Source organism: Oncorhynchus mykiss, chromosome 15 (genome assembly GCF_013265735.2).
Source record: "Oncorhynchus mykiss isolate Arlee chromosome 15, USDA_OmykA_1.1, whole genome shotgun sequence".
NCBI classification, from domain to species: domain Eukaryota; kingdom Metazoa; phylum Chordata; class Actinopteri; order Salmoniformes; family Salmonidae; genus Oncorhynchus; species Oncorhynchus mykiss.
The window spans coordinates 13,600,010-13,617,495 of NC_048579.1; the positions used below are offsets into that span (position 1 = coordinate 13,600,010).

At 46.2% G+C, this 17,486-nt stretch overlaps 1 protein-coding gene across 10 annotated transcripts in view; it reads right to left on the bottom strand.

Moving 5' to 3' along the window:
• tnikb (TRAF2 and NCK interacting kinase b) overlaps nucleotides 1-17,486 on the bottom strand; it is a 64,115-nt gene that overhangs the window by 6,940 nt on the left and 39,689 nt on the right. For 5 of the 10 annotated variants that reach the window (XM_036943751.1, XM_036943748.1, XM_036943750.1 and 2 more), the window contains 12 exons: nucleotides 16,287-16,369; nucleotides 16,101-16,124; nucleotides 15,257-15,441; nucleotides 15,069-15,171; nucleotides 14,550-14,690; nucleotides 9,889-10,000; nucleotides 7,547-7,717; nucleotides 7,325-7,468; nucleotides 6,582-6,716; nucleotides 6,314-6,414; nucleotides 6,008-6,157; nucleotides 5,384-5,543 (listed from right to left, as the gene is read on the bottom strand). In XM_036943751.1, the coding sequence (XP_036799646.1) occupies nucleotides 5,384-5,543; nucleotides 6,008-6,157; nucleotides 6,314-6,414; nucleotides 6,582-6,716; nucleotides 7,325-7,468; nucleotides 7,547-7,717; nucleotides 9,889-10,000; nucleotides 14,550-14,690; nucleotides 15,069-15,171; nucleotides 15,257-15,441; nucleotides 16,101-16,124; nucleotides 16,287-16,369 (1,509 nt within the window). The remainder of the gene's footprint in view (nucleotides 1-5,383; nucleotides 5,544-6,007; nucleotides 6,158-6,313; nucleotides 6,415-6,581; nucleotides 6,717-7,324; nucleotides 7,469-7,546; nucleotides 7,718-9,888; nucleotides 10,001-14,549; nucleotides 14,691-15,068; nucleotides 15,172-15,256; nucleotides 15,442-16,100; nucleotides 16,125-16,286; nucleotides 16,370-17,486) is intronic. The other 5 variants (XM_036943755.1, XM_036943756.1, XM_036943749.1 and 2 more) reach the window with 3 other exon arrangements.

Consider the following 17,486-nt stretch of genomic DNA (forward strand, 5'->3'; position numbering starts at 1 on the left):
AGACCTAGAGAGACAGGTAGATAGAGATATCCTAGACCTAGAGAGAGAGGTAGATAGAGAGATCCTAGACCTAGAGAGACAGGTAGATAGAGAGATCCTAGACCTATAGAGATCCTAGACCTAGAGAGACAGGTAGATAGAGATATCCTAGACCTAGAGATATCCTAGACCTAGAGAGACAGGTAGATAGAGAGATCCTAGACTTAGAGAGACAGGTTGATAGAGAGATCCTAGACCTAGAGAGATGGGTAGATAGATCATGTACAGGTAGATATCCACAATATTTCAGTATCATCTGTTTGCCAACCAAACAGCAACACAAAATAACATTGTAACAAAGTAGCAGACAAACAGACACACAAACATGTATCCTTGTGCTGGGGACAGGGGCACCACTCTAGGGGTAGGAAGTGTGTAGGAGCATGCAGAGTGGTGTAAGTGTCCGAGTTCTACGGGTGTGTTATTATATACAGTTGAAGTCGAAAGTTTACATACACCTTAGCCAAATACATTTAAACTCAGTTTTTCACAATTCCTGATATTTAATCCTTGTAAAAATTCCCTGTTTTAGGTCAGTTAGGATCACCACTTTATTTTAATAATGTGAAATGTCAGAATAATAGTAGAGAGAATTATTTATTTCAGCTTTTATTTATTTCATCACATTCCTCATGGGTCAGACGTTTACATACACTCAATTAGTATTTGGTAGCATTGCCTTTAAATTGTTTAACTTGGGTCAAACATTTTGGGTAGCCTTCCACAAGCTTCCCACAACAAGTTGGATGAATTTTGGCCCATTCCTCCTGACATAGCTGGTGTAACTGAGTCAGGTTTGTAGCCCTCCTTGCTCGCTCACGCGTTTTCAGTTCTGCCCACAAATGTTCTATAGGATTGAGGTCAGGGCTTTGTGATGGCCACTCCAATACCTTGACTTTGTTGTCCTTGAGCCATTTTGTCACAACTTTGGAAGTATGCTTGGGGCCATTGTCCATTTGGAAGACCCATTTGCAACCAAGCTTTAACTTCCTGACCGATGTCTTGAGATGTTGCTTCAATATATCCACATAATTTTCCTACCTTATGATTCCATCTATTTTGTGAAGTGCACCAGTCCCTCCTGCAGCAAAGCACCCCCACAACATGATGCTGCCACCCCCATGCTTCACTGTTGGGATGGTGTTCTTCGGCTTGCAAGCCTCCCCCTTTTTTCTCCAAACATAACGATGGTCATTATTGGCCAAACTGTTCTATTTTTGTTTCATCAGACCAGAGGACATTTCTCCAAAAAGTACGATCTTTGTCCCCATGTTCAGTTGCAAACCGTAGTCTGGCTTTTTAATGGTGGTTTTGGAGCAGTGTCTTCTTCCTTGCTGAGCGGCCTTTCAGGTTATGTCGATATAGGACTTATTTTACTGTGGATATAGATACTTTTGTACCTGTTTCCTCCAGCATCTTCACAAGGTCCTTTGCTGTTGTTCTGGGATTGATTTGCCCTTTCCGCACAAAAAAGTATGTTCATCTCTAGGAGACAGAACGAGTCTCCTTCCTGAGCGGTATGATGGCTGCGTGGTCCCATGGTGTTTATACTTGCGTACTATTGTTTGTACAGGTGATAGTGGTACCTTCAGGCATTTTGAAATTGCTCCCAAGGATGAACCAGACTTGTGGAGGTCTACAGTTATTTTTCTTGGCTGATTTCTTTTGATTTTCCCATGATGTCAAGCAAAGAGGCACTGAGTTTGAAGGTAGGCCTTGAAATACAGCCAGGTACACCGCCAATTGACTCAAATGATGTCAACTAGCCTATCAGAAACTTCTAAAGCTATGACATCATTTCTGGAATTTTCCAAGCTGTTTAAAAGGCATAGTCAACTTAGTGTATGTAAACTTCTGACCCACTGGAATTGTGAAACAGTAAAATAAGTGAAATAATCTGTCTATAAACAATTGCTGGAAAAATGTACTTGTGTCATGCACAAAGTAGATGTCCTAACCGACTTGCCAAAACTATAGTTTGTAAACAAGACATTTCTGGAGTGGTTGAAAAATGAGTTTTAATGACTCCAACCTAAGTGTATGTTAACTTCCGACTTCAACTGTATAACATATGGAAGGGGGGGGTCGGAGTCGGGTGGGAGGAGCAGGGGTCGGGTGGGAGGAGCAGGGGTCGGGTGGGAGGAGCAAGGGTCGGAGTCGGGTGGGAGGAGCAGGGGTCGGAGTCGGGTGGGAGGAGCAGGGTTCGGAGTCGGGTGGGAGGAGCAGGGGTCGAGGACGCAAGAATCAAGTTTTTATTGTTCTTAGTTTTTATGACCGTTCTATGTATTTTTGGTATCGTCTCCTTCGCTCCTTCTGTGCACTGTGCTCCTTCCCACTCACACACCAAGCCCCTCCCCCTGCAACTCACACACCAAGGCCCTCCCCCTGCCACTCACACACCAAGCCCCTCCCCCTGCCACTCACACACCAAGCCCCTCCCCCTGCCACTCACAAAAATAACAATGAAAGATAACTTCTTCCTCTCTGAGAACAAGCCGTTTAAACTCACTACTTGCATTTGAGGTTTGGTCCAACGGAAATTGTTCATTTGGACACAAACGCTTAGAGACATTATTTTACTGTAATAGACGAGAACTTAAACTCTCTTACAATACCCTTTTAAAGTCTCAACTCCCAAAATGTGGAACAGAGCAGACCCTGCTAAATTGAGTGTCAATAAACATGATTGTGGGAAGTTAATGCTCTGTTTGTCACGGGCGGCATTGCGGTACAGCTAGCTGCATTATAGCCACAGACTGTCATGGGCTAGCTGTGTAGTCTGTGTTTTATAAATGTGAAATGAACACAAAAAGTCACATTTATAACAGGAATTGGCAACTTGTTCTGAGAAATAATTGATTTCAGTATGTTAAAGTGAACATGCGGCTGTTCAGACAGGAGATGGACAGGGGGGTGTATATTTAATAGTTCAACTGTTCTACCTTGTTAGCATATAAACGATTAGCTGGCTACTCACTACCACGTGGGTTTGTGCTTGAGAGATTGTTCACGAGACCTGTGTTAGATTTTCTAAAAGGCCTGCTACAAAATGTTCATTATTAGTGGTTGTGCATGAATTTGCATTTTCATAGACAGAAAAAAGCAGGGTGAACTATTTTGATATTTTCATAATTTGTGGGGCTTATGGTTTAGTCCAGGTCTCATGGTTTAGTCCAAGTCTCATGGTTTAGTCCAGGTCTCATGGTTTAGTCCAGGTCTCATGGTTTAGTCCAGGTCTCATGGTTTAGTCCAGGTCTCATGGTTTAGTCCAGGTCTCATGGTTTAGTCCAGGTCTCATGGTTTAGTCCAGGTCTCATGGTTTAGTCCAGGTCTCATGGTTTAGTCCAGGTCTAATTTTACATGCAGTGTTTTGACCTTTGTGCATAAAAGCTTATTTAGAGAATTGTATTTATTTATTTTCTTATCGAGAAGTTTGGGGGGTGGGGGGGGTTGTGAGTAGTAGTGTGGAACAGTGAGGGATAGTGTGGAACAGTGAGGGATAGTGTGGAATAGTGAGGGGTAGTGCGTGTGAGAATGTGAGAGGCATAGAAGTGTGTGTGAGGGTGGCAGTGAGAGTTGTGTATATAGTGTGTGTGAGGGGGGCAGTGAGAGTTGTGTATATAGTGTGTGTGAGGGGGGCAGTGAGAGTTGTGTATATAGTGTGTGTGAGGGGGGCAGTGAGAGTTGTGTATATAGTGTGTGTGAGGGTGGCAGTGAGAGTTGTGTATATAGTGTGTGTGAGGGGGGCAGTGAGAGTTGTGTTTATAGTGTGTGTGAGGGTGGCAGTGAGAGTTGTGTATATAGTGTGTGTGAGGGTGGCAGTGAGAGTTGTGTATATAGTGTGTGTGAGGGGGGCAGTGAGAGTTGTGTATATAGTGTGTGTGAGGGTGGCAGTGAGAGTTGTGTATATAGTGTGTGTGAGGGGGCAGTGAGAGTTGTGTATATAGTGTGTGTGAGGGTGGCAGTGAGAGTTGTGTATATAGTGTGTGTGAGGGGGGCAGTGAGAGTTGTGTATATAGTGTGTGTGAGGGTGGCAGTGAGAGTTGTGTATATAGTGTGTGTGAGGGTGGCAGTGAGAGTTGTGTACATAGTGTGTGTGAGGGGGGCAGTGAGGTGTATATAGTGTGTGTGAGGGGGGCAGTGAGAGTTGTGTATATAGTGTGTGTGAGGTTGGCAGTGAGAGTTGTGTATATAGTGTGTGTGAGGGGGGCAGTGAGAGTTGTGTATATAGTGTGTGTGAGGGGGGCAGTGAGAGTTGTGTATATAGTGTGTGTGAGGGTGGCAGTGAGAGTTGTGTATATAGTGTGTGTGAGGGGGGCAGTGAGAGTTGTGTATATAGTGTGTGTGTGACCTACCAACAGATGTAGGCATCTCTCCCCACTGCAGCACCACGTCTTTAGTGATGCGTCCGTGAGAGTTGTGAGAGTGAGAGTTGTGTATATAGTGTGTGTGAGGGGGGCAGTGAGGTGTATATAGTGTGTGTGAGGGGGGCAGTGAGGTGTATATAGTGTGTGTGAGGGTGGCAGTGAGAGTTGTGTATATAGTGTGTGTGAGGGGGGCAGTGAGGTGTATATAGTGTGTGTGAGGGGGGCAGTGAGAGTTGTGTATATAGTGTGTGTGAGGGTGGCAGTGAGAGTTGTGTATATAGTGTGTGTGAGGGGGGCAGTGAGGTGTATATAGTGTGTGTGAGGGGGGCAGTGAGAGTTGTGTATATAGTGTGTGTGAGGGTGGCAGTGAGAGTTGTGTATATAGTGTGTGTGAGGGTGGCAGTGAGAGTTGTGTATATAGTGTGTGTGAGGGGGGCAGTGAGAGTTGTGTGTATATAGTGTGTGTGAGGGGGGCAGTGAGAGTTGTGTTTATAGTGTGTGTGAGGGTGGCAGTGAGAGTTGTGTATATAGTGTGTGTGAGGGTGGCAGTGAGAGTTGTGTATATAGTGTGTGTGAGGGGGGCAGTGAGAGTTGTGTTTATAGTGTGTGTGAGGGTGGCAGTGAGAGTTGTGTATATAGTGTGTGTGAGGGTGGCAGTGAGAGTTGTGTATATAGTGTGTGTGAGGGGGGCAGTGAGAGTTGTGTATATAGTGTGTGTGAGGGGGGCAGTGAGAGTTGTGTTTATAGTGTGTGTGAGGGTGGCAGTGAGAGTTGTGTATATAGTGTGTGTGAGGGGGGCAGTGAGAGTTGTGTATATAGTGTGTGTGAGGGGGCAGTGAGAGTTGTGTATATAGTGTGTGTGAGGGTGGCAGTGAGAGTTGTGTATATAGTGTGTGTGAGGGGGCAGTGAGAGTTGTGTATATAGTGTGTGTGAGGGGGGCAGTGAGAGTTGTGTATATAGTGTGTGTGTGACCTACCAACAGATGTAGGCATCTCTCCCCACTGCAGCACCACGTCTTTAGTGATGCGTCCGTAGGTGTTGACATAGACGCCCTCGTCCTCGTAACACAGCAGCATCTCCATCCCGTCGGTCCGCGGCAGCACCACGATGGCATGGGGCGTCACCTGACTCTGAATCTGCCGGGGGCGATAGATACCACACAGTGGAGGGGTGGGGTGGCATCAGCCTGGCGGGCACAGAGCACGACCCCCACAACTCCTCTACCTCTTTCTTTCACGTATTTCTCTAAATGTCTCTCTCTTCTTTCCCCCCCTCCTTGTCTTGTGGCCAGCTCCCCACCCCCCTGTGTGAGGAGAAACTGCTGCAACAATGGAATCTCCCACTCCAACATTCACACAATCACCATGGTAACACAGAATGTAAACAAAATAGCATCGTCATGGTTTGAACAACATAAATGGTAAACGTCATGGTATTTGAGCCCTGAAACCAGAACTGCCACACAGTAGGTACGGTTACCATTTAAGAGGTCACAGTTCAAAGGGGAACCAACGGCTCACCACCAGAGTGGAGAAATCAGATGTTACCTGGTTCAGGTTTCCTTCTCTGAGCGCACACACACTCACACTCACACTCTTACGTGGGAGGGAATGTAGATGTCATAAGGGTTGCCAGAGTCGACATCAATGACATGGAACCCGACGCTGGAGCCATAGATAACCTTTAACCTCTGACCCTCCTCCACCGTCAGGTCAACCAGCTGGGGGTGGTGCTGCAGGTCAGTGAACGACTGACAGACAGACAGAACGAGAGACAGCAGGGAATAGAGAAAGAGATACTGTGATCACTGATGTGTGGGGAGCATTTTGCTTGAAAATGGCTGCTTGGCATCACCCAGGTGATCGTAGAGGAAATGAGATCATACTGGTGTGTGTGTGTGTGTTACCTTGAAAGCCATGAACTTGTGGTAGGGTTTGGGTGCCCAGGCAAAGATCTCCACTGAGTTCTTCAGAGCGATGACCAGAAACTTGATCCTCTCATACTTCACTGGAAACAGCACACACACAGGAGAGTCAATCACTCACTGAGACTTGTGTTAGTAACCTGTGATAATGCCTAGGCTTTAGCTCAATGGGCTAATGCAACACACAGGTTTAAACTTCACCCAGCCACCACCACCTCCGGGACGCACGCGCGCGCACACACACACGTACCAACTTTGTAGTGCACACAGCCCTCCAGCTCTCCTACAGTGACCCAGCCCTGCTTCTTCTCCACCTCGGGGTCGTTGTGTAATATCCTGTTCCTCAGCCAGGACAGGTAGTACACACGCAACTTATTCTTCTTCCCTGGAGGAGAGAGAGAGAGGGGGAGAGGGGGAGGGGAGAGGAGAGAGAGGCCAGGGGAGAGAGAGGGGAGAGGGAGGAGAGAGGGGAGAGGGAGGAGAGAGGGAGGAGAGAGGGGAGAGGGAGGAGAGAGGGGAGATGGAGGGGAGAGGGGAGAGGGAGAGGAGAGGGGAGAGGAGAGAGTGGCCAGGGGAGAGAGAGGGGAGGGAGGAGAGAGGAGAGAGGGGAGGGATTAGAAGAGAGAGGGGAAAGGAGAAGAGGGAGGAGGGAAAGGAGAAGAGGGAGGAGAGAGGGGAGAAGAGAGAGGGGAGGGAGTAGAAGAGAGAGGGGAAAGGAGAAGAGGGAGGAGAGAGGGGAGAAGAGAGAGGGGAGGGAGTAGAAGAGAGAGGGGAAAGGAGAAGAGGGAGGAGAGAGGGAAAAGTCTTCAGCCTGTTAGCTCTTTGAGAGTGATCTTCCAATCTGAACAAAGCATTGCTACAGGCCTCGAGTTGTTCAGAAAACACAAGTCTGCCTTTTGAGCCCGGACAGTCAAAACCACAACACTCGGCTCCGATGGAGCTCCAGAACCGTTTGGTAAGGTCCGATTGTGTTTAAGTAGCAGTCAGTCCTACCTGATATGGTGACTAGGACGTTGAGGCCCTCCAGAACATCCATCTGTTGGAAGCGTCGGCGGTTGATCAGGTTATAGACCTTCCCCTGACCACTACGGTCCAGCAACATCAGACCGTTCTCTGTCCCCACCAGCAGGTTCACACCTAGACACACACAAATAATAAAACACACACAATAGCACAATGTGTGTGTATATGTACTCTATAGTTTAAGTGTCTTACCCCAGAGAGCAGCACACAGTATCTCAGAGTTGAAGCGTTTCTTGTATTTGCGTATCTCAGGCGTGTCGCTGTGAGGTCGTATGTTGGTCGGGTTCACGTTGACCACGCTGATCTTTCTGGCCTCGTTCAGTCTAGCCTGCTCCTGAAGCAGCAGCTCGTTCGCAAAGTGGGCTGCAACCACAGGGTAACATTACACTAACGTTCACATAACCAAACTTACAACCACAGAACAACCTTAAAACATAAAGAAACATTTGTACAACCCACTGATTCCTAAGCAATTCACTGGCAAGAGGAGCTTGAGCAAGAAGCCATTGGTGATAGCTACTTCTATAAAGGAACATTTGACTTACTATGACTGTGATATGTGGTTGTCTCACCTAGCTATCTTAAAGCTAGAGTCCTTAATTTAAACATTAACACAGTGGCCTCTGTTTCGGTAAAAAGCTGCGTGATGGGCCTGGAGAAATGTAACCAATCTCAAATTCATAGACAGAGCTATGGATGCAAAGACTGACCATCTGTGATATCAACATTACAGTTCTAACCATGTTTTGAGGCTATACAGTGTTTGATTACATTTACATTGTTTAGTAACATTGGAGTAAAACAAGCTTACAGTGCAAGTATTCAGACCCCTTCACCTTTTCCACATTGTTACGTCACAGCCTTATTCTAAAATGAATAAAATAAAATAAAACATTCTCCTCATTCTACACACAATACCCTATAAGGACAAAGCGAAAACAGATTTTTTTTAAATGTTTGCACATTTATTAAAAATGAAATCGGACCCTTTGCTGTGAGACTCGAAATTGACCTCTGGTGCATCCCGTTTCCATTTTTCACCCTTGATGTTTCTACAACTTGATTGGATTCCACCTGTGGTAAATTCAGTTGATTGGACATGATTTGGAAAGGCACACACCTGCCTATATAAAAGGTCCTACAGTTGACAGTGCATGTCAGAGCAAAAACCAAGACATGAGGTCGAAGGAATTGTCTGTAGAACTCTGAGACAGGATTGTGTCAAGGCACAGATCTGTAGAAGGGGTATCAAAAATATGTTTGCAGCATTGAAGGTCCCCAAGAACATAGTGGCCTCAATCATTCTTAAATGGAGGAAGTTTGGAATCACCTCTTCCTAGAGCTGTCCGCCCGGCCAAACTGAGCAATCGGGGGAGAAGGGCCTTGGTCAGGGAGGTGAAAAAAGAACCCGATTGTCACTCTGATAGAGTTCCATAGGTCCTCTGTGGAGATGAGAGAACGTTCCAGAAGGACAACCATCCCTGCAGCTGGTAGAGTGGCCAGACGGAAGCCACTCCTCAGTAAAAGGCACATGACAGCCGCTTGGAGTTTGCCTAAAGGCAACTAAAGGACTTTCAGACCATGAGAAACAAGATTCTCTGGTCTGATGAAAGCAAGATTGAACTCTTTGGCCTGAATGCCAAGCGTCATGTCTGGAGGAAACCTGGCACCATCCCTACGGTGAAGCATGGTGGTGGCAGCATCATGCTGTGGGGATGTTTTTCAGCGGCAGGGACTTTGAGACTAGTCAGGATCGAGGGAAAGATGAACGGAGCAAAGTACAGAGTTTCTTGATAAAAACCTGCTGCAGAGAGCTCAGGACCTCAATCTGGGGAGAAGGTTCACCTTCCAACTGCACAACAACCCTAAGCACACAACCAAGACATTGCAGGATTGGCCAGAGCCCGGACCTGAACTCGATCGAACATCTCTGGAGAGACCTGAAAATAGCTGTGCTGCGTCGCTCCCCATCCAACCTGATAGAGCTTGAGAGGATCTGCAGATAAGAATGGGAGAAACTCCCCAAATACAGGTGTGCCAAGCTTGTAGCATCATACCCAAGAAGACTTGTAATCGCTGCCAAAGGTGTTTCAACAAAGTACTGAGTAAAGGGTCTGAATAGTTTTTAATTTTTAATACATTTGTAATAAATGCGAACATTTCTAAAAAAATGTTTTTGTTTTGTCTTTATAGGGTATTGTGTGTAGATTGATGAGGGAAAAAAACAATTGAATCCATTTTAGAATAAGGCTGTAACGTAACAAAATGTGGAAAAAGTGAAGGGGTCTGAATACTTTACGAATGCACTGTATATTTTGGGTTCTGATGAGGTACGACAGTTGAACTAAGCTCATGAGGCATTTATAAGTTATATTCTTCAAGAATCTATATTGTATCATTCATTTCTAAGTTTAAAGAAATATGGATGTAACAACCAAGGATTCTAGCTTTAGGATGAAGGAACTAACTAACTGTAAGTCACTCTGGATAAGAGCGTCTGCTAAATGACTCAAATGTAAAGATAACAGACTCACCGGACGCAGAGTTTTCATCATCATCATCATCCTCAGTGGGGGAGGTTCCGTAGACTCGTGGATCAACGAATGGCGTGAAGGAGGAGGACTTGGAGCCACTGCCCATGCCGTACTGCCAATCAGAGAGAGGGTTGGGATCAGTGCCTCAGAGCATCAGGTCTCAGAGGTATCCCAGACCACGTGATCTGACCAGGAAAAACTACAGGCCCCAATTTCTGTCCTTTGAGTTAACAGGTAACCAGGTGGGAGGGTTTTCAGCATAATCTAACACAGTGGTCACCAACCAGTTGATTGGTATCTTCATAGCATTCCTAGTCGATCACCAAGCATTTCTGTGGAAAAGCCAACGATAAAGGCTTGCACAAATTTTTTTAAATCCGTATTGCGCTGTTGGCGGTAGGTGCACTTGATTCAGTAGGTGCACTTGATTCAGTAGGTGCACTTGATTAATTGAACCTTTGTATCAAATAAAATGTTATGGACACATACACATGGTTAGCAGATGTTAATGTGAGTGTAGCGGATTCTTGTGCTTCTAGTTCCGACAGTGCAGTAATATATAACAAGTAATCTAACAATTTCCAACAACTACCTAATACACACATCTAAAGGGATGGAATAAGAATATGTACAAAACCACATATGGATGAGCGATGACCGAGCGGCATAGGCAAGGTGCCATAGACGGTATAAGGTACAGTATATACATGTGAGATGAGTAATGTAAGATATGTTAACATTATTACAGTGGCATTATTTAAAGTGACGAGTGATCTACTTATTAAAGTGGCCAGTTATTTGAATCTCTATTAAGGCAGCAGCCTCTCTGAGTTAGTGATTGCTGTTAAGCAGTCTGATGGCCTTGAGATTGAAAAACATCTTCTATCTCTCTGTCCCAGCTTTGATGCACCTGTACTGACCTCGCCTTCTGGATGATAGCGGGGTGAACAGGCAGTGACTCGGGTGGTTGTTGTCCTTGATGATCATTTTGGCCTTCCTGTGACATCGGGTAATGTAGGTGTCTTGGAAGGCAGGTAGTTTGCCCACGGTGATTCGTTGTGCAGACCGCACCACCCTCTGGAGAGCAGACTGACAGGATGCTCTCGATTGTGCATCTGAAAAAGTTTGTCAGGGTTTTAGGTGACAAGCCAAATTTCTTCAGCCTCCTGAGGTTGAAGAGGCGCTGTTGCTTCTTCTTCACCACACTGTCTGTGTGGGTGGACCAGTTTGTCTGTGATGTGTATGCCGAGGAACTTAAAACTTTGCACCTTCTCCACTGCTGTCCCTTCGATGTGGATAGGGGGTGCTCCCTCAGCTGTTTCCTGAAGTCCACGATCATCTCCTTGGTTTTGTTGATGTTGAGTGAGAGGTTGTTTTCCTGACACCACACTCCGAGTGGCCTCACCTCCTCCCTAGAGGCTGTCTCGTCATTGTTGGAAATCAAGCCCACTACTGTTGTGTCATATGCAAACTTGATGATTGAGTTGGAGGTGTGCGTGGCCACGCAGTCATGGGTCAACAGGGAGTACAGGAGGGAGCTGAGCACGCACCCTTGTGGGGCCCAAGTGTTGATGGTCACTTTTAGTGGAGATGTTGTTACCTACCTTCACCACCTGGGGGCGGCCCATCAGAAAGTCCAGGACCCAATTGCACAGGACGAGGTTGAGACCCAGGGCCTCCAGCTTAATAATGAGCTTGGAGGGTACTATGGTGTTGAATGCTGAGCTGTAGTCAATGAACAGCATTCTTACATAGGTATTCCTCTTGTCCAGATGGGATAGGGCAGTGGGCAGTGTAATGGCGATTGTTGGGGCGGTATGCAAACTGAAGTGGGTCTAGGGTGGCCGGTAAGGTGGAGGCGATATCATCCTTGACTAGTCTCTCAAAGCACTTTGTGGTGACAGAAGTGAGTGCTACGGGGCGATAGTAATTTAGTTCAGTTATCTTTGCCTTCTTGGGTACAGGAACAATGGTGGCCGTCTTGAAGCATGTGGGGACAGCAGACTGCGATGGGGAGCGATTGAATATGTCCGTAAACACACCAGCCAGCTGGTCTGCACATGCTCTGAGGGCGCGGCTAGGGATTGCGTCTGGGCCAGCACAGCAGCTTTGCGAGAGTTAACACGTTTAAATGTCTTACTCACATCAGCCATGGAGAAGGAGAGGGGGTGGCACAGTTCTTGTTAGCGGGCCGCGATGGTGGCGTTGTATTATCCTCAAAGCGGGCAAAGAAGGTGTTTAGTTTGTCTAGAAGCGAGACGTCGGTGTCCGTGACGTGGCTGGTTTTCTTTTTGTAGTCTGTGATTTCCTGTAGACCCCGCCACATAGGTCTCGTGTCTGAGCAGTTGAATTGGGACTGTACTTTGTCCCTATACCGACATTTTGCTTATTTGTTTGCCTTGCTGAAGGAATAACTACACTGTTTATATTCTGCCATATTCCCAGTCATCTTTCCATGGTTAAATTTGGTGGATCGCGCTTTCAGTTTTGTCTCCATCCACAGTTTCTGGTTAGGGTAGGTTAATAGTCACAGTGGGTACATCTCCAATGCACTTCCTTATAAACTCACTCACCGAGTCAGCGTATAGATCGATGTTATTCTCTGAGGCTCTCTCAGACCGACGTTGAATGATCCTAGTCACGGGTATATCCTGTTTGAGTTTCTGCCTATAAGACGGTAGGAGCAAGATGGAGTCGTGGTCGAATTTGCCAAAGGGAGGGCGAGGGAGGGCCTTGTATGCATCGCGGAAGTTAGGGGGAAAAAATGCACCTTTATAATAAAGCATTACATGCATAATCACATTTGCGATCACTTTTGAGAATGGTGTTTTCCCGCTAAGTGATTGCATTTTGGAACCTTTGCGCTTCTAGCCTTCTACCGTGTGCACATTGCTGTACTTAGAATGTAAAGAAATAGAAAATACGTTCTGATCTGTTGCATCAGCCTCATTGCTATTAAACGTTTTTTAGATTCTAGTGGTTGTATTCATTTGGGATCTATCGCATCCCACAACTGTCCCAGACTATGCTTGGAATATTTTTCTCTCGCACAGAAGGACAAGTTGACCAATAGAACAGGTCAACTTTTGTACTATGTGGGATAGTAGTAGTCAATAGTAGATTGACATAGACTAGTGCTTTTGCTGTTCGTTAGGCCTACTCACCTTGTTGGGTGACGAAAAGTAAATGTGGACAGTTCTTCCAACATCTTCAATGAGCGCCTTGGAAATCGATAAGGACATACGCACTTGTGTCCCCGACGTGTCTGTCTTCACTTGTATCCTGTGAGAAGGACCGATTACATGACGGGCATTGGCTAAACTGAATTGAGATATCTGAGAGAGCCATGTGAGTGAAAGGTGCTACGGAGCACGCAGCTGGGAGAAGAGAATTTGTATTATTATTTTCAGCCCAAGGGCACAATGGCCACTGGCCGCTAAAGGCATGGATTTTTATAGGGAGCATTACGGGCTCATTACTGGGAAATTCAAGTTATTATCAAGTGCTTCTCAAATTGTGAATGAGAGACTGATGAAGTGTGTGCAGCCTGCACCAAAAAAAAAGCTGAGCTCATGCCTTTCATGTGACTTTTTTCAAATCATCATTAGAGTCGCATCATGCAGCCTTAGAATGGATTAAAAAACATATAGCCCAACATTTGCATATCACAACTAAAGTTGCATAAATAACTGGCATAGCCAGATCAGGGCCTAACATAAGGACGACTCAGAGTATGCTATTTTTCTGAAATAGACTACATTTTCTTCATATAATGTTTCTTTAGACCTGCCTAAAATAAATAATGGATATATTGTGATGGTGACAATACTAAAATGATTTAAAAACTTTTTTTCTCAAAAGTTATTCGTGGAAGCCAGTAGATGCTAAACATGTTTATGTTAATTAACGGTCAACTAGTGAGACCGGCAGTTATTTGCTTGACAATCACCGGCTGACAAAATTTCATGACCGCCATTGCACTAATCTTGACTCAGAAAAGGTTGGTGATCATTGCTCTAACGGGTTGCCAGAGTGGAAAGTGTGTTGAGCAACATTAGACTTGGTTTGCCATGCGCACACAACATGCAGGAGAGAGGAGAGCATGTGACCATCAGCAGCAAAGGAAGAGAATGGATGGGAGAAATTGATATGGATTAGGGTGGGTTTAGTCTCAAGAACCAAACAGACTAGGTTTTCAAGTCAAACTAGAGGGAAGGGTGAGTGTTTCTTCTTCTTCAGTTTTAGGATGCAGAGAGAACACAAGGGAACAGAGGCAATGGGCTCAGGTGTAGGGTTCTGTGTGCAGTGAGGTTGTGTGTAGATGACTAGCATGTAGGGGGGTTGTGTGTAGATGACTAGCATGTAGGGGGGTTGTGTGTAGATGACTAGCATGTAGGGGGGTTGTGTGTAGATGACTAGCATGTAGGGGGGTTGTGTGTAGATGACTAGCATGTAGGGGGGTTGTGTGTAGATGACTAGCATGTAGGGGGGTTGTGTGTAGATGACTAGCATGTAGGGGGGTTGTGTGTAGATGACTAGCATGTAAGGGGGTTGTGTGTAGATGACTAGCATGTAGGGGGGTTGTGTGTAGATGACTAGCATGTAAGGGTATAGGGTGCAAGGTCGCAAGCAGTTGGGGTGTAGGGGTCTAGTGAACCTACTTCGGAGTGGCTGCGCCCAGAGCCATTGCCAGGGGAGACCAGGGGGGAAGGGCTTTGCTGCACCAGATCGGGCAGATTGGCGTTGCCGAAGAAACCGTTGCTGTCAGCGAGAGCGGAGCTCCGCCTCCTGTCCCCATAGGTCTGGAACAGAGAGAGAGTGAGGGGCACTCTAGGCACTGATCTAAGGTCAGATTAATGTATTTCCTTGTGATGGGTAGGATTTGGGAAGGGTAAGCGGATTCTAGATTTGAGGTTGAGGTAAGGTTGGAATCTAATGGTTAAGGTTAGGTTTAAGGGGTTCATCTGGATCTGTGGTTAAGGGGTACATTCTGCCCCTGATATGGAAGGTGGGTGAACCCAGAGGACTGAAGAAGCAGAGTAACAACTGGTGACAATGCAGAGACGAACACGCACACACAGCACACCCACGAGCTGAGTGCATGCCTGGATGCTGGGTGTTGAGTTGTGTATGAAGCGGGCAGTGTGGAGCCCTGGGGTCAGGGATTGAAGGTGACTGACCTCTCTCATCATCAGGGAGCTGTCTTGGGAACTGTTGCCGTGGGAATCATCATGTCCTCCCATCACACCGTACGACTCACCTCCACTCTGCCCTGCAGCCGGCCTGACACACACAAGTTTAAAATATATAGCTAAAATGCTGACACACACTCACTTTGTAATACACACACTTTCTAACACACACTCACATGATGCGTGGGATGTCGCTGACAGACACAGAGCCGTCGTTACTTCTTCCCCCTCCCTCCTCTCCGTCCTCGTCGCTCTGTGACTCATCACTGGACGAGGAGTAGTCCGTCACCTTGACGGGCGGGCGGTTAGGTTCCTCCCCCTGGCGCAGCTCCCTCAGCTCCTTGGCCAGAGCCGTCAGGTCCTGGAGGTCAGAGGTCAGGAGAGGGTATTATAAAAAGGTCAGTACTCACGCGGTGGATGCGGTAGCAGTTGCATTGATTCATGGGCAATATTTTATTGGCACAATGTTTTACACATACATGTTTCAGCCGTTAACTAATTCCCCAGAGCGTGAGTGAGGAACAATGAGGCTTCAGTCAGGAAAGGTCAGGAAAGGTCACTAATAGAGGGGTTAGAGGTCAGGGGTTAGAGGTCAGGGGTTAGAGGTCATCACACAGCTCCAATGCTCCCCAGTCTGCCTCTTTCAAACGGCACAGGTAGAGCAGGACAGGTGAGCTAAAGGAGAAAGGGGCGTGCACGTGAAAAGAGGGGACTGTGTGTACATGAGCGTGTACGTGGAGGTCAATAGATATCTTACCAACTCCTCCTGGTTGATCCAGAGAGGTGGAGAAAAAGAGGGTCAATAAGAGAGAAAGAGGGAGAGAGGTGAAACTATCACTATTGCAGGGAGAGACAAACCTTTTGTACTCATCAGAGAGATTGAGAGTGGGAGGGAGAGAGTGGGAGGGTGAGTGAGTGTGAACGAGTGAGTGAATACCTGGATGGGTGAATGAGTGAAAGAGCCAGAGAGTGAATGATTGAGAGAGATATGGAGAAAGGGTGAAGAGAAATGCCACTAACCTCATCTACAGCTCTCTTATAGCTCTAAACAGGATGGAGAGAAACGCAGAGAGGAAAGAGGAGGTAGAGAATAAAACAGGAATGTGGGAGGAAAAAAGAGAAGATGAAAGAGATAAGACATGGATTGGTGTGTTCAGAGAAGAAAATGAGTTGTGTGTTTCTCTCTGTGTGTGTGTACACACTCACTGCGGGCCTGCTAGGTCGTGTCAGTGTCACATCTCTGTTCTCTTCTTTGGTCTCCTGGGGCGGCGCCATAGACCCCTCCGCCCCTGTCAACCAATCACATCACTGCTCAGTAAATAGTCAACTAATCACATATCTGTCTGTATAGTCTTAAAAGCTGAAACCTTTATAGTAGCACACATGGGAATCTGTGGGTTTCTCAAAATGCATACTACCGTGCTCCGAGCACGCAAATTGGAGAACAGGAGGGTTGGAGTATGAGTCCAAATCAAAGTATGGGAAACAGAACCATGTAGGGCACTTCGAATGTGTACTCCGTTTGTACATATTTTTAAGCATGCATCGATGCAAGCTTCAATGGAAAGTATACACAGGAATATGACGCAACCACGTAAAAAAAACAACGCAACATTTCTTGAAATAAATGGCAGCCATTATTTGAGCTGAAGCGAGAGAAAATCCACTCAGACTTCAGAATGAAATGTTGCCTATTGACATCTCATATGTTGCATGACTACAATATTTTATCTTAATAAATACATGCTGTGTTCATTTTGCCATATTTACCTGCCTACAATACCCACTGTAGAGTGTGTAAATCGCAAACCTATAGTAAGTCAATACGGCTGAATGGCTAGCTACTATTGTTAGCTAGCCAGATAGCCATGAAGAATTGTTAGCTAACTAGCTACCCATCCACAAATAATTGACATCTTCCCATTAGTTTTCTGTAATTTTTTCTTGTTAAACTATCTGGTTTGCTACATTCTTACAATTCACATATAGCTGATAGTTATGAAGTAAAATGTTTTCTTTGTGTATATATTGTTTCGTCTCTATTGCCATTGTCCTGGCTGGAAGAAGGTTCAGTGAATGGGGAGGTGCAGTGTGAGGTAATACAGTGGGGGGAGATGCAGCGTGAGGAAATACAGTGGGGGGAGATGCAGCGTGAGGTAATACAGTGGGGGGAAATGCAGCGTGAGGAAATACAGTGGGGGGGAGGTGCAGTGTGAGGTAATACAGTAGGGGGAGGTGCAGCGTGAGGAAATACAGTGGGGGGAGATGCAGCGTAAAGAAATACAGTGGGGGGAGGTGCAGCGTGAGGTAATACAGTGGGGGGAGTGTGCAGCGTGAGGTAATACAGTGGGGAGGAGGTGCAGCGTGAGTTAATACAGTGGGGGGAGGTGCAGCGTGAGGTAATAC